Source organism: Tachysurus vachellii, chromosome 8 (assembly GCF_030014155.1).
Source record: "Tachysurus vachellii isolate PV-2020 chromosome 8, HZAU_Pvac_v1, whole genome shotgun sequence".
NCBI lineage: Eukaryota > Metazoa > Chordata > Actinopteri > Siluriformes > Bagridae > Tachysurus > Tachysurus vachellii.
Window position 1 is genome coordinate 9,904,159 of NC_083467.1, and position 13,385 is coordinate 9,917,543.

Sequence of the window (13,385 nt, forward strand, 5' to 3'; positions counted from 1 at the left end):
AGACACAACAGTTAAAAATTAAAATTAAAAATTTTATCAAACGTGCATTGGTTTGTTTAGGTAAAAAGAAGGCCAGAAAATAAATACTAGCAGGTGGAGAGGATCTATCTACCAGTATCTAATCTAATCAAATCTAATGAGAGAGAGAGCGAGAGAGAGAGAGAGAGAGAGAGAGAGAGAGAGAGAGAGAGAGAGAGAACTTTATTGTCATTGCATAGTACAGGTACACAGCAACAAATGCAGTTTGGCATCTACCAGATAAATAGATATATATGTAAACATATGTACAGCATGTAATATATATATAGGTATATGTGTAAACGTGTATAGCATGTAATATATATATATATATATATATATATATATATATATATATATATATATATATATATATATATATATACACACACACACATATATATATGCAGTTGCATAAAGCATTTCATTTCATTGCATATCGTACCCTGTATGTGTATGTGACAAATAAAATTTGATTTGTATTTGATTTCACACACACACACACACACACACACACACACACACATATGTACAGAATAAATATAAAGGCTATGACCAGTATGTGGATGTTTCAGTAGGGTCAAGAGGTCTTTTTTAATATCCTTAATATTAGATTTTTGAGTACCTCCTACTCAGAAAAATGTAAATAAATATAATATTTAAAAGGACTGTGCAGAATTAAATCATGCTTCATGCTTCAGGCCAGTGATGAAACACGCGCCCAATTTCCTAACAATATGATTTGCTGAATCCTTTATTTTTCATCAGCAGAGTTTTACATATGACTCAATTTCTCATTGTCCTTGTGTCATAAACATGCATTTCTCAAACCAGAGGAACATTTTGCCACCTGCTGGCTGCAGGTCGGAGGCGCAGTTTGATGTCGTGATCGCGTTATGATGGAATATTCCGGAAAAAAGGTATTTTATTTTCGGGTTTTTCCCGTTTGGCATGAATGCAAGCATGCTATGACACTAAATAACGTTTAGAAGTAGGAGTAGTGTTTGTGAGGTCATTTTTAATACCCAGTGTTTGAATCCTACACCGTATGGTTTGAATGATTGAACACAGCAGCCGAGTTATTTCCTGATTGGATAACAGAGAGAAACGTCATCAATCTGCGACTGCGCGGCATCTCATAACTAGCTACAGTGAATATAAACATTTACAGTTTTCTGTCGTAAAATGGAAAGAGTTCTTTGTGAAAGTCACGGTAAGGGAGGAGGAGGAGGAGGAGGAGGAGTAGTAGTCTAGCAATCAAAATAGCTAATTAACATGAACATCTTTACAAACAATGCTAATCTATTTTGCTTCATATATTAACTAACCCAACATGGCGTTTCTTGTTCAGGCAACATCTGCTTTCTGAAGACTGGTGTAAAGCAAGGACCGAATAAGGGTAAAAGTTTCTATGTTTGTACCGGACAGGATGCGACACCGTGTGATTTCACACAAGCTGCTGAGTGAGTGATCATTAATACCGACTTGTAGCACTGTTTAACCCACACTGTGTAATATACAGAGTTCTCTGGAGTCCCGGATGTTCTGTTCCCCCTGTGATTTTAGTGTAAGAGACTGTTCTATAGCTGAAAGTTGTTCTACATGATGAATGCAATGTAAATAGATCACCAGCATAACTTTAGTGCATTATTCACCCTCACAGTGTAACATACAGGGGACAGCAGATTTCTCTGGAGTCCAGGATGTTCTGTTCAACCTTGTGATTTAATGAATTATTTACAGTTTCTTTATAAAGACTCATTAAAAGAAACTTTATTTCAGAGGAAAAACAAATTCATGGCCACTTTTTCCACAAATTCATGGCTACTTTTTCCACAAATTCATGGCTACTTTTTCCACAAATTAATGGCCACAATTTCCACAAATTAATGGCCACAATTTCCACAAATTAATGGCCACAATTTCCACAAATTAATAACCAATTTTTCCACAATTTCCACAAATTCATGACCACTTCTCTCCTTGGTCTAGTATAAGAGAATGAAGTATGGTTGAAATGTGTTGAATGAAACCAATTTTATAAATAAACCTCTTAACAGTAAAGCGTATTAATAAAATAACAACACAGACTGCGTTTAGTGCCGTACAATTTAGTTTATTTGTAACTGCAAAAAACTTCAGGTTGTCTGAACAAGAGAAGTTTCTGAAGAATATATTAGTTACACATATTTGATACATTAATTCTAGTTCTTAGAGACTCAATAAAAACAAGCAAAAACTATAATTACCAAGCATGTATGACTTCTTATAATAAGGTATAATAAGCTTATAGAGACTTTAAAGTATGCATTTAATTGCAAACTATAAAACAAAAAACACAAAATATACCTTATTTTGATAAATTACACGATGATAACGAACACAGTAGCGGTTCAATGCAGATCATTGCGAAAAAGTCATGATTTCATGCATGCGTGCTAAAGGGGAAACACCAGCTTGAAGCACTGTTTAACACTCTTTAGTGTAGTGACTAGATTGTAAATCCATGGCTTCTCTCATCCTTAGGCTGCCGCCTTCTCACTGTCTCCGCCATGAAGATGCATTGGTTGAACTTCAGACGTTAGTTCACAGCACAACACAAGGCACTTATAGGTAACGTACTGTATTCTGAGTATGTTTACGGTGGGTGTGTGCTTTAATGTGTTGGTCTTTTTAATATGATTCATTTTCTCTACTCCAGGCTGCTATATCGCTGTGTAGTTGGAAAGCAAGAAGGGCAGAAGTGGTGTGGGAGTGTTCCTTGGACAGAGGTATTTTTTTATTTTTTTTTTTTTATTTAAACAGATCCAGGGCATGTGGTAGCCTAGTGGTTAAGGTGTTGGGCTACCAGTCAGAAGGTTCGAGTCCAAATCTTGAGTTCGAATCCCAGTTGCCACTGTTGAGCCTCTGAGCAAGGCCCTTAACCCTCAATTGCACAGTTGTATATAAAAAAAAAAATGAGATGATGTAACTCTGCCAAATGCTTTAAATGTAAATGCAGTTTTTTTGTGGGGATGTGGTAGCCTAGTGGATAAGGCTTTTTATTGTCATTAAATGTAAATTACAAATCCACACTGGGGTTGCAATAAATAAGTATTAACCAGGAACCGTATGGGTATTAGATCAGTTTAAACATAATATTTGCTAATATATGCCAATCTTATGCTGACTGACATGACAGAGGCCTTGATGAATGTCACCATCAATCTGCAGATGTTGTGCATTACTGGAAAACAGAGGCATGAAGAGACGCAAACTCAGTCAGTGGGAATATGCCTAGAGCTAATCAGTCTTTCTGTATTTAAAAATTTAAAAAAATGAGACTGGAACATTGTCATACTTTTTGTAGTTGAGTCATAAATATCCATGTTCAATAAATGTTACTTGTTTAATTTACAGAAAGCTACAAAGAACATGCCAGAGAACAAAAAACAGCCTTCCTGTCTCCCTCCTGTTAAAAATCCTTTCAAAGCTCCCAGCAAAGCAGACAAGAACTCAGAGTGGAAAAAGCTTCAAGAAGGAGAGGTAAAGACATTGGAAAAGTCTGTCAAAAGTGAGAGCTCTAAGAAATACAACACTGATGAAATTCACAAAAAGAAATCAGAGAAAGAATCTGATGGTCAAAGCAACTCGAATGCTGCCAATCCCAGAGAAGGAGAGGCAGCGAGGTGTGCGCAATCTGAATCCTGGAGGGACAAAAAACTTCCTCCTGGAATGAAGATAAAGAAGCGATCATCTGATGAAGATAAGAAATCACGCAGCAGTGGTGAGGTGACTGCAGAAGAAGCAGAAGCTACAGAGGATTCTAGTAGTAGCAGTAAATGTGAAAAAGCCAATGAACCGCAAACTGAGAAAGAGAGCAAATCACAGAACCCCCAAAGACATGAAAAAGACGAGAGCTCAGCTCCACAGCAAAACAAACCTAAACAGGAAACTAATGGACACCGTTGTGATTTATCTGCTGTTGTGAAGACATCTACATCAAATACAGACAGTGAGCCAGGTAATATTCTTAAACATGTGCCAAAAAAAGACAGTCAGGCCAGTCCAGGTTCACCATTAGAAGGTGTTTCAGCTTCACGGCAGTCTAATACAAATAGTGCACAGAAGAAAACAGTGAAATCACCTTTTGGGGACTGGAGTGATGATGATGATGATGATAATGATGTTCAGCTGGTTTCAGTTCAGCCAGGCTGTCAGCAGATTTCTTCAGGTCCTGCTGCACCTTTGCAGAAATCCCTTACCTCGTACCCAGGCTTCCAGCTTATGTCAAAGGGGAAAAATCAAGAGGATGACCCTACAGCAGTCCACAACCAGCTCACAGCCCAGCTTAAACAAAAGAAGGTATTATTAGTGTGCTTCATTGTTGTTGTTTTTCATCGTTCTCTGTAATAAGATGTGTTTTCTGAATAGTCCATTTCTAAAGCATTCTATTAAAATGAAATGTCTTTTTTCTGTCTGTGTGCCCAGGCCACTCTGTCCTCGGTTAATGTGTCTGCCTTGCCTGATAAAGGAGAGAGGCTGAAGAGTCAAGTGAAGCAGTTGGAAGATGCTCTGGAGGCTTTAAGTCTGACCGGTGTTGCTCTTAATGGTGAGAGACTGACATGTAATCTAACGGGTGCACATTTCCCTCAGAAGATTCACTCTCAGACCGTAATGCATCATTATAATAACTTTGGACTTTGTTGCTGTTTGGCCCAAGGCCTGGTCTGGGTAGCTACATGCTTTCAGGACTTCTGATTTGTGTTTTAGTTGATGGTCGACGTGAATCAAATCCTAATCTGTAAAATGGGCTTTTGGAGGTCGTTTGGAATGTCTAGCTGCTTTTTGTTACTACTGGACAATTAAATGATATAAATGACTGCAAACCTGCACAGATATATTGAATGAATAATCTGTGTCCAGGTTCTCAAGATGTAGCCAGTGATGCAGAGAAGGATCTCAAAGCCAGTCATTCCAATCCCTTTAACCGTGCAGGGGGCGCTGTTTTCCTTCCAGAAGCTCCAGTCCAATTTCAGCCAAACTCCTCTACTAGCTCACTGGGCCTGCAGCTCAGTCAGGGCTACACACAAACATATGGAGGTAATTCAGCTTAATCCTCTTCTGTGAAACAGACACGTTGTATACTATAGCCATCATTAGTAATAAGCTCTGTTTGTCTACAGTAAATCCTCAAAACCAGGCCTTCTATGGTGGCAGGATGACGGAAGGCAGACTGCTCGCCGTGCGTAATGCCACAACAGAAGCCATTGACCATCTCCATCACTCACTGGAGTCTTGTCCTTCTACAGACACAGAGACACAGGATCCAAAAGGAATAAAGGTCAGGGACGCTACACAACTGGGAATGTGTGTTGCTCATGTTTACATCAAACGTGAGGAGAAGTTTATTATGGTAAATTTTCCCTTTCAGGTCCAGTTGTTGCCACATCAGAGAAGAGCCCTGGCCTGGCTGCTATGGAGAGAAACACAAAAGCCCTGTGGGGGTATTCTGGGTAAAATAGCTTTTCTTTTTTAAGTTAATATATAATTGCATTGAGCACAACATTTATTGAACTATATCCCTGTACTGTTGCTAAATTGCTAAAAGTTGATTAAAGGAAAGGAATTATTTCCACCTCACCTAAATGAAATGTCCAAGCTCTGCAGTCATTTCTCTCTTCGTGTATCTGTCATGACATTTATTCTGAAAGTGAAAATAATTGGAAAAATGATAATCTGGCATATGGTGACAGTCCACTTTGGAACTGACTATCAGCAGGTTGCTTGTCTGGCACCGGTTTAACTTAATTGTTCAACATGTATTAGACTAACTACATTCTCACCAACTTCTGTGTCTCTTATGAATTTATTATTATAAATGATTTTATTGTTTAAACGTTTCATATAAACCTAGTCATTTATGGTAACTCCCTCTTGCTGTTTGCTTTTCTCTTATGTGTTTATTATTAATTCAGCCGATGACATGGGTCTGGGGAAGACGCTCACTATGATCGCTCTCATTCTGTCCCAGAAGAAGAAGGAAGAGAAAGACTCTCAGCTTGAGGGATGGATCTCCAAAACTGGTGAGCACTCCTACACAGTGTTCCTGGAAAATTACAATATACAGCATGCCGTGTGTGTGTGTGTTCCTGTATTCCTTAGATTAAGAGTGTGAATGCTCGGCATTGTGCTATGTTGTTTATGTATTAAAAGAAGTATATGATTTGGCTAGACTCGACTTTGGTGGCATCTCAGGGAACTCTGATCATCTGTCCTGCCTCTCTGGTGCATCACTGGAAGAAAGAGATCGAGAGACATGTGAAGAGCAATCGCCTGAGTGTGTATCTCTACCACGGTCCTAACCGACAAAGGAGCGCACGCGTGTAATACTGCCACCCAAACAGTCCTACTGATTCTCTATATTTGTTGCACATCCACTGGAAATGAATTCTGTTTAAATGGCTGCTGCTCTGCTTTCTCTGACGATGAAAAGCAGGCTCTCACACTCTCTTGCTCTCTCCACTAGTTTGGCTGAACATGATGTGGTGATCACCACCTACAGCCTGGTTTCTAAAGAGATCCCAGTTCAGAAAGAGGATGCTGAACAGCCCAGTCAGGACTCTGAGCCTGTGGTGTGTTTAACTATATATATTTGTTAACTGCAGAAATGACCAGAATGATTCATTAGCCTATAGTGTAAACCCCATGTGCAGGCTTTTATAAGTTTAACTGGCTTTTATAAGCTTAAAAGACCATCAGGATGTTTCCATTTACAAACTGACTGATGACTAACATGAGAAGGCCGGTATTTTTGAACGATATTTATTTTCTTGTCCACTTTGAATTTACCAGACACTGTATAATTATAATAAATAAATTATTGTATGCTCTTTAAAGTCCAGTTTATTTGCAGTAGGTCTAGTAGGTCCAGTTTGTATGCTATAAACAGCTTAATGTGTTAGGAAAATGATCTGCTAAAATAAAAATCCATAGACATGTTTTCTCAGATTCCCAGTGTGCTATATATCCAAATTTCTAAACATGCCTCCAGTTGTAGATTCACTAATACGAATTTGCTCACATGCTTTTCGCTCCACGGTATCTCTGTGCTTAGGGGTCTGAGCTGCCTCCTCTTGTGCGTGTAGCCTGGGCTCGATTGGTTCTTGATGAGGCCCACAACATCAAGAATCCTAAAGTGCAGACGTCTATGGCTGTGTGTAAGCTGCGGGCCAAAGCACGCTGGGCCGTCACTGGTACTCCCATCCAGAACAACCTGCTGGATATGTACTCGCTGCTGAAGTATAACTCCACTCTGTACCTCAGAGCAGTTTTCACTGCTTTCACATATTGTATGCTTATTTTTTCTCTTTACTAGCATAATTTAAGACGTCAATGTTTTTGTTTGGTTTTATTTTTTAGGTTTTTGCGGTGCTCCCCATTTGACGAATACAAGCTGTGGAAGGCTCAGGTAGACAACGGCTCTAAGAGAGGAGGAGAGAGGCTTAACCTCCTCACAAGGTCCCTGCTGCTGCGCAGGACCAAAGACCAGCTGGACTCTACAGGCAAACCTCTGGTGTGTACTGCAGTATATTTGTCATCACTGTAGAGGGTTAAATGAGGCACCTCAAGGACAGCATCACAGTGTTAAGCAAACTTCTGTATTGATAGTTCTGTGACATTTCAGCCTTCAAGTCATTCACATTTGTATTATGAAGTACTATAGAGACAAAAGTGTTTACAGTATGTGTTGAGTTGAATAGGTACTGATTACTTTAATCATGACAGATTTTGCATTAACTCAATAGGCATATTGTGATAACCTCTGATCATTTCTGTATTATCATAAATGTATTGTTATAAACTACAACATTGGTAAAGATAACATGAAGCAAGAAAAAAGAAAAGTGCTGTTATGATAAGCTCCACTCTTCAGGGAAGGCGTTTCACTAGATTTTGAAGTATGATTTGTGCTCATTTAGCCCCAAGAGCATCAGTAAGATCAGGCACTGACGTTCATCCCAAAGGTGGGGGGGTGCGGTAGCTCAGTGGGCAAGGCAATTGAATGCAGATTGTAAGGTTGTGGGTTTGAACTCCAGGTCCACCAAGCAGCCACTGCTGGGTCCCTGAACAAAGCCCCTAACCATTGCTCAGTTGAATAAATTGAGATAAAATGTATGTAGCTCTGGATAAAATGTGTGTATTGGGTGTGCCAGGGCTTGGTACAGGCCTAACAAGTTTTTCCATTCCAACTTTGGCAAGCCATGTGTTAATACAGTTAATACAATGCAGGAACTGGTTTGGGCCTCAGTGAACTGACAACGGTTTTCTTTCCCAGTTTGTTAAAGGCTGACATGTAGGAGTGCTGCTCAGGTGTGCACATACTTTTGGCCATTGACATTTACATTTACAGCATTTGGCGGACGCTTTTATCCAGAGCGACAAAAAAAGTGAATACATCGATGAATATATTAACACTGGATATTTTTTGAGTACCTGTCGGTTACATTTACGGCATTTAGCAGACACCCTTATCCAGAGTGACTTCTGAGCAACTGAGGGTTAAAGGCCTTGCTCAGGGGCCCAGCAGTGGCAGCTTGGTGGACCTGGGGTTCGAACCCATGACCTTCCAATCAGTAGCCCAACACCTTAACCACTGAGCTACCATATCCCAGGTTAAGACCATTCTCTTATTTCCCTGTGGTAGGTGTCTCTGCCTGACCGAAGCTGTAAGGTTCACAGGATAAAACTGTCTGAGGATGAGCAGTCTGTGTACGATGTGGTGTTTGCACAGTCCAGGTACAGTTAAACACATCATAAATCTCCCTGTCATTCAAACCACATGTTGAGTGATAGCATTAAGCTGAGTTTCCTCTCAGGTCCACCCTCCAGTCCTATCTGAAGAGACACGAGGGAGGAGGAGACACTAAACAAGGAGATGGCAGCAATCCCTTTGACAAAGGTTTGGAGAATTATATATTCTATTTTTTTATTCACAGCAGTGTTCAGGATTATGTCTTGTCCATTAAGGAGTGTTTAATTTATGTTTCAGTTGCCCGGGAGTTTGGTATGTCTCAGCAGGATTCTGGGTCCTCCTCTCAGCAACCTCAGGTTTCCAGCACCATCCACATCCTGTCCCTGCTGCTGCGCCTCAGACAGTGCTGCTGCCACCTGTCCCTGCTGAAGAAGGTCATTGTCTCTCTGTCTCACACTCACACACACACAAACAAATACACACCAAGTCCCTTTAAGGTCTATTTAGCATGATTGATTGTGTATATTTTTTGGTCAGACGCTGGATCAGTCTGAGCTGCAGGGAGACGGGATTACTCTGTCTCTGGAGGAGCAGCTGTGTGCTTTGTCTTTGTCCGAATCCTCTAACTCGGACCACAAAGCCACCGTTTCCCTCAACGGCAGCCGGTTTCGCTCCGAGATTTTTGAGGAGAGCCGAGAGAGCACCAAGGTAAAAATGTTTTAAATTTTTAAAAACTTTAGTTGGAAATAGTGAGTATTTTCTACAATAATAATACAAGCAATTGTATCGACTGATGTCGACTGACATTTTCAGATTTCAGCCGTCTTCACAGAGTTAAAAGAAATCCGTAAGAAAAGTCAGAAAAGGTAGACGTTTTTCTTTACAGCTTGTTTACTATGATTACTAGATACCGAGCATATTGCATTCCTGTTATGGGTTATCTAGATAATGGGATGTGAGACTAACTGGAGTGTGTGTTGGCAGTGTAATTGTATCCCAATGGACCAGCATGCTGCGCATTGTAGCCGTTCACTTGAAGAAGCTGGATCTGCACTTCAGTGTCATAGATGGTACAGTGAACCCTAAACGACGCATGGACCTGGTGGATGAATTTAACACTAATCCTAAAGGACCTCAGGTGTGTTTCTCTATTAGGAAGGAATGAAGCTTCATAAAGACCATTTGTCATTTATATCTAATAGGTGTTGGTCAAAAGGGTCAGGACAGCAAACCAGAGAGGGAATTAAAAGGGAATTCCAGTTTACTTGACCCAAGTTTTATTTTAACATTTCTAATGTTTTGAGTCTGTGTGTGTGAATGAGGCATAATCTGAAAGTGTGTGTGCTGCAGGTAATGCTCGTGTCCTTATGTGCTGGAGGAGTGGGTATTAATCTGACCGGTGGAAATCATCTGTTCCTCATAGACATGCACTGGTAAGACATCATACAAGACTTTACGCGTTAACAAAGACTTATACCACAGTGGTGTTCTCACAGTGGTGTTCTTGGTCAGCAGATGTTGATTATATTTCCCTGTTAGCACATCTCTGAATGTAGTTCCAGCACCAAGACGCCAGTTCATTCTGTACACAGGAACACATATGGCAGATGGTCCCTATAACCTAAATCTAATAATAAATTAAAATATAACTTCAGGAGAGTAAGAAAGAGAGGCTGGTGGGAGAAAAGCTGTTTAGCAGACAGGAATAACTGGCAGTTATTGGAAAACGGTGACCCCGTGGTGGTAACTCTAGCTCCAGTATCCGTCATTGATTATTTTTCTTTAACAGCATGCCCTGTTGTGTTTTTAAATACCTGTTCACTGTATAGGTAGAGAGAAAGGAGTGGCTTTGGGGAATTTATGCAATGGATTTCTTGACAGTGTAAATTCCACCAAGTGTGTAATTTATTGTCCATTAGGGGTCTTTAGACTCCCCTATTCCATTAAACTGGTGTAATTACAGGCTCATGGTGTCAGAAGAAATGGATGTCAGTGTCTTAAAGCACTTTGCTGTGAATTTTAAATTACTGATTACAAACAGGATTCAAGAAAGAGCTTTTTACAGGAACCCTGCACTGGAAGACCAGGCCTGTGACAGAATCTACAGAGTGGGACAACGCAATGATGTTACTATTCACAGGTGAGTCCTGTCACATGCTTTTTAATAGTAAAAAAAAAAAAAAAAGTATTGTTACTATTGGAGTTTAATGCTTTTTGGGGATTTTTTTGCGAGCAGGGATTTCAGATGTTATTAAAGTGGGTATTGACATGAATAACCTTTGTTGTAAGTCAGCATGTCATTACTTTACAGGTTTGTGTGTGACGGCACAGTAGAGGACAAGATCTCGTCTCTGCAAGAGAAGAAGAAGGAGCTTGCCCAGAAAGTCTTGTCTGGAACTGGGTCCTCATTTACCAAGCTCTCATTAGCAGATCTAAGGGTTATCTTTGGTGTATGACATGGTTACAATCTCCAGGTCAGCCCTGACAGATTGTTAAATTATGTCTTGCATTTTTATCAATGCCTTATCCATGTGTAATTGAATTATAGCACTGTTAAACTGTATCTGTTATATTTCTTTTCAAAAATTAAATAAATAAATCCTGACTTAAAAAAAGTCACTGGTTCTCAGTAACAACCTGGAGGACCACATGGACACAGACACATGACTCATTTCATGTAGAGCTTTAAATGATTCAAATTTAAGCTCCTAGATCTCGAATAGTCTGACGGATCATAGTTATTTTTTTTTCAATATACAAGATACCCATGGTAGATATTTCTGATAATTAAATACTATCCATTAAAGTGACAGTTGAGCTAATTTCCCTATTAAACATGGGGAATTGTAATATTTTATCAGGATCTTAAACAAGGTATAAGGTTATTGCAATTTGTTTAATTTGTTTTATGTGAGCAAGATGTATGCAGAAAGGCATCAGAAAGATTTATCTTATTCATGAGCAAATTCAGCCAAGGTGAGATGCTTAAAATAGAAACTAAGTTTCAATAAAGTTTCAATAGATTTCAGAATGTAGTCTGGTTTGATAGTCTTTTAAAAGAAATACAACAGTTTTATCACAATATTCACTTCTACAAAAGAATCAGTTTGACCCAAGTTTAGTGTTTTAAGGAAGTGTAATGTGCAGAGATTTCTTTTGTTTTTGTTTTTTTAAACTCAGCTTTATGTTCGAGTTTGGCTAAACCCTAACATGATTAAAGTGAAACCTATCGTAGATTTCTAAATAAAAGAGTATTAAAGATGTTTCAGCACCTTCTAATAGACATGATGTGCTATTTGTCATTGCATTTTGTTTTTTATACAACTGTTCTTGCCAGTGTTTAAAAGCCATCCATATACACCAGGGGTCACCAACCTTTTTAAGACTGAGGGCTACTTCAAGGGAACTGAGTAGTACGAAGGGCTACCTGTTTGATACAAACTTCATCAATAGCGAAATTGCACAGATCACTTTTTAATAATAATAATAATAATAATAATATGGTGAAGAGACTGCTCACATGTCAATGTTAATTATTCCCCACAATTATTAACAATGATTTATACAACAATGATGGTAGGAATATTTAAACATGCAACATTTATTTATGTTTATCTGTTCCAACATTTGAAAGTCAGGAAGTAATGTCAAGGAAATCATTAATCAAGTCACAACAAGTTATCTAGTCTTTTTTGAACAATTTTTCACATTTCTGTGCATCATTTTTAGTTTAATGTTATGGTGTTTTCAACATGGTGTTTTCATCTCTTTGTCTGTAAATGTCTGTTAGTGGGAAGCCTGGCACTGCATTCTGCTCACCATTGTACTGTAATCTGGTGAATAATTTGACACTGCAAGTCTGAGTGAGTCTTGTAAATGTGCATCAGTAAGTCGTGTTCTGTGTTTGTTCTTGATAAAGTTCATGTTAGAAAAGGCTGATTCACAGAGATAGGTTGAACCAAAAAGGCAGGCAACTTTCATAGCTGCTGTGCTTTACACCACTGTACTTTTCTGTGTCCACAATGCACCAAAAGTTTGATGCAGACTGATGGGCTTTGAGGTGAAGGTCATTTTGCAACGTTAGTATTTCTATCTCTACCTGTTCAGCATCCAAGTTGAACAGAGCACTTAGTTGCTCAGCAGTGCATGTCATGTCCACTTGCATGAAAGGATTTTTAACGTCTTTTTCTGTCCTTAATGCCCCGCCGGGTGGGTAGTTAGCATTGAAACTTTCGTGACGCAGACTGAAGTGTCTCGCCACATTGTGCCGCTTTGCCGTCGCAACAGTCGTCCCACAAATGAGACACACACACTTTTCTTTGACTGGCGTAAAAAAGAACTCTTCCTCCCAAACACCGTGAAAAAGGTATGTTTTCTGTCGCTTTTCTGCCATGTTTTTGGGGGTAAATCACAACTTACTCCTCACCGTTTCTGCACCGCTTCCTTGTGTCAGGAGTCGGACGTGACGTGCGCGCAGTATTGACATTTGACTTCAGAAAAGGCCAGTTTGTTATATACATAAAACATTTTTGTTTACATTTTTTTAATTAAATAAAATGAAATTAAATATAGTCATTTTAAAATCTACATTAATGCAAGCATTTTTTTATTCACAAACTACAGCAAGAAACTT

At 39.2% G+C, this 13,385-nt stretch overlaps 1 protein-coding gene across 1 annotated transcript; it reads left to right on the forward strand.

Annotated features, from left to right (window-relative positions):
• The first annotated feature begins 974 nt into the window (after window positions 1–974).
• ttf2 (transcription termination factor, RNA polymerase II) lies at window positions 975–11,367 on the forward strand. Its single transcript, XM_060876153.1, has 23 exons — window positions 975–1,231; window positions 1,370–1,481; window positions 2,545–2,631; window positions 2,720–2,789; window positions 3,418–4,362; window positions 4,489–4,609; window positions 4,924–5,100; window positions 5,184–5,341; window positions 5,432–5,513; window positions 5,976–6,083; window positions 6,233–6,383; window positions 6,527–6,632; window positions 7,115–7,299; window positions 7,420–7,573; window positions 8,705–8,796; window positions 8,877–8,959; window positions 9,050–9,186; window positions 9,290–9,460; window positions 9,566–9,618; window positions 9,737–9,890; window positions 10,103–10,185; window positions 10,818–10,892; window positions 11,064–11,367. Exons 1-23 carry the CDS (start codon window positions 1,204–1,206, stop codon window positions 11,206–11,208), a joined length of 3,477 nt encoding a protein of 1,158 aa, XP_060732136.1. The 5' UTR covers window positions 975–1,203; the 3' UTR covers window positions 11,209–11,367.
• The last annotated feature ends 2,018 nt before the right edge of the window (window positions 11,368–13,385 follow it).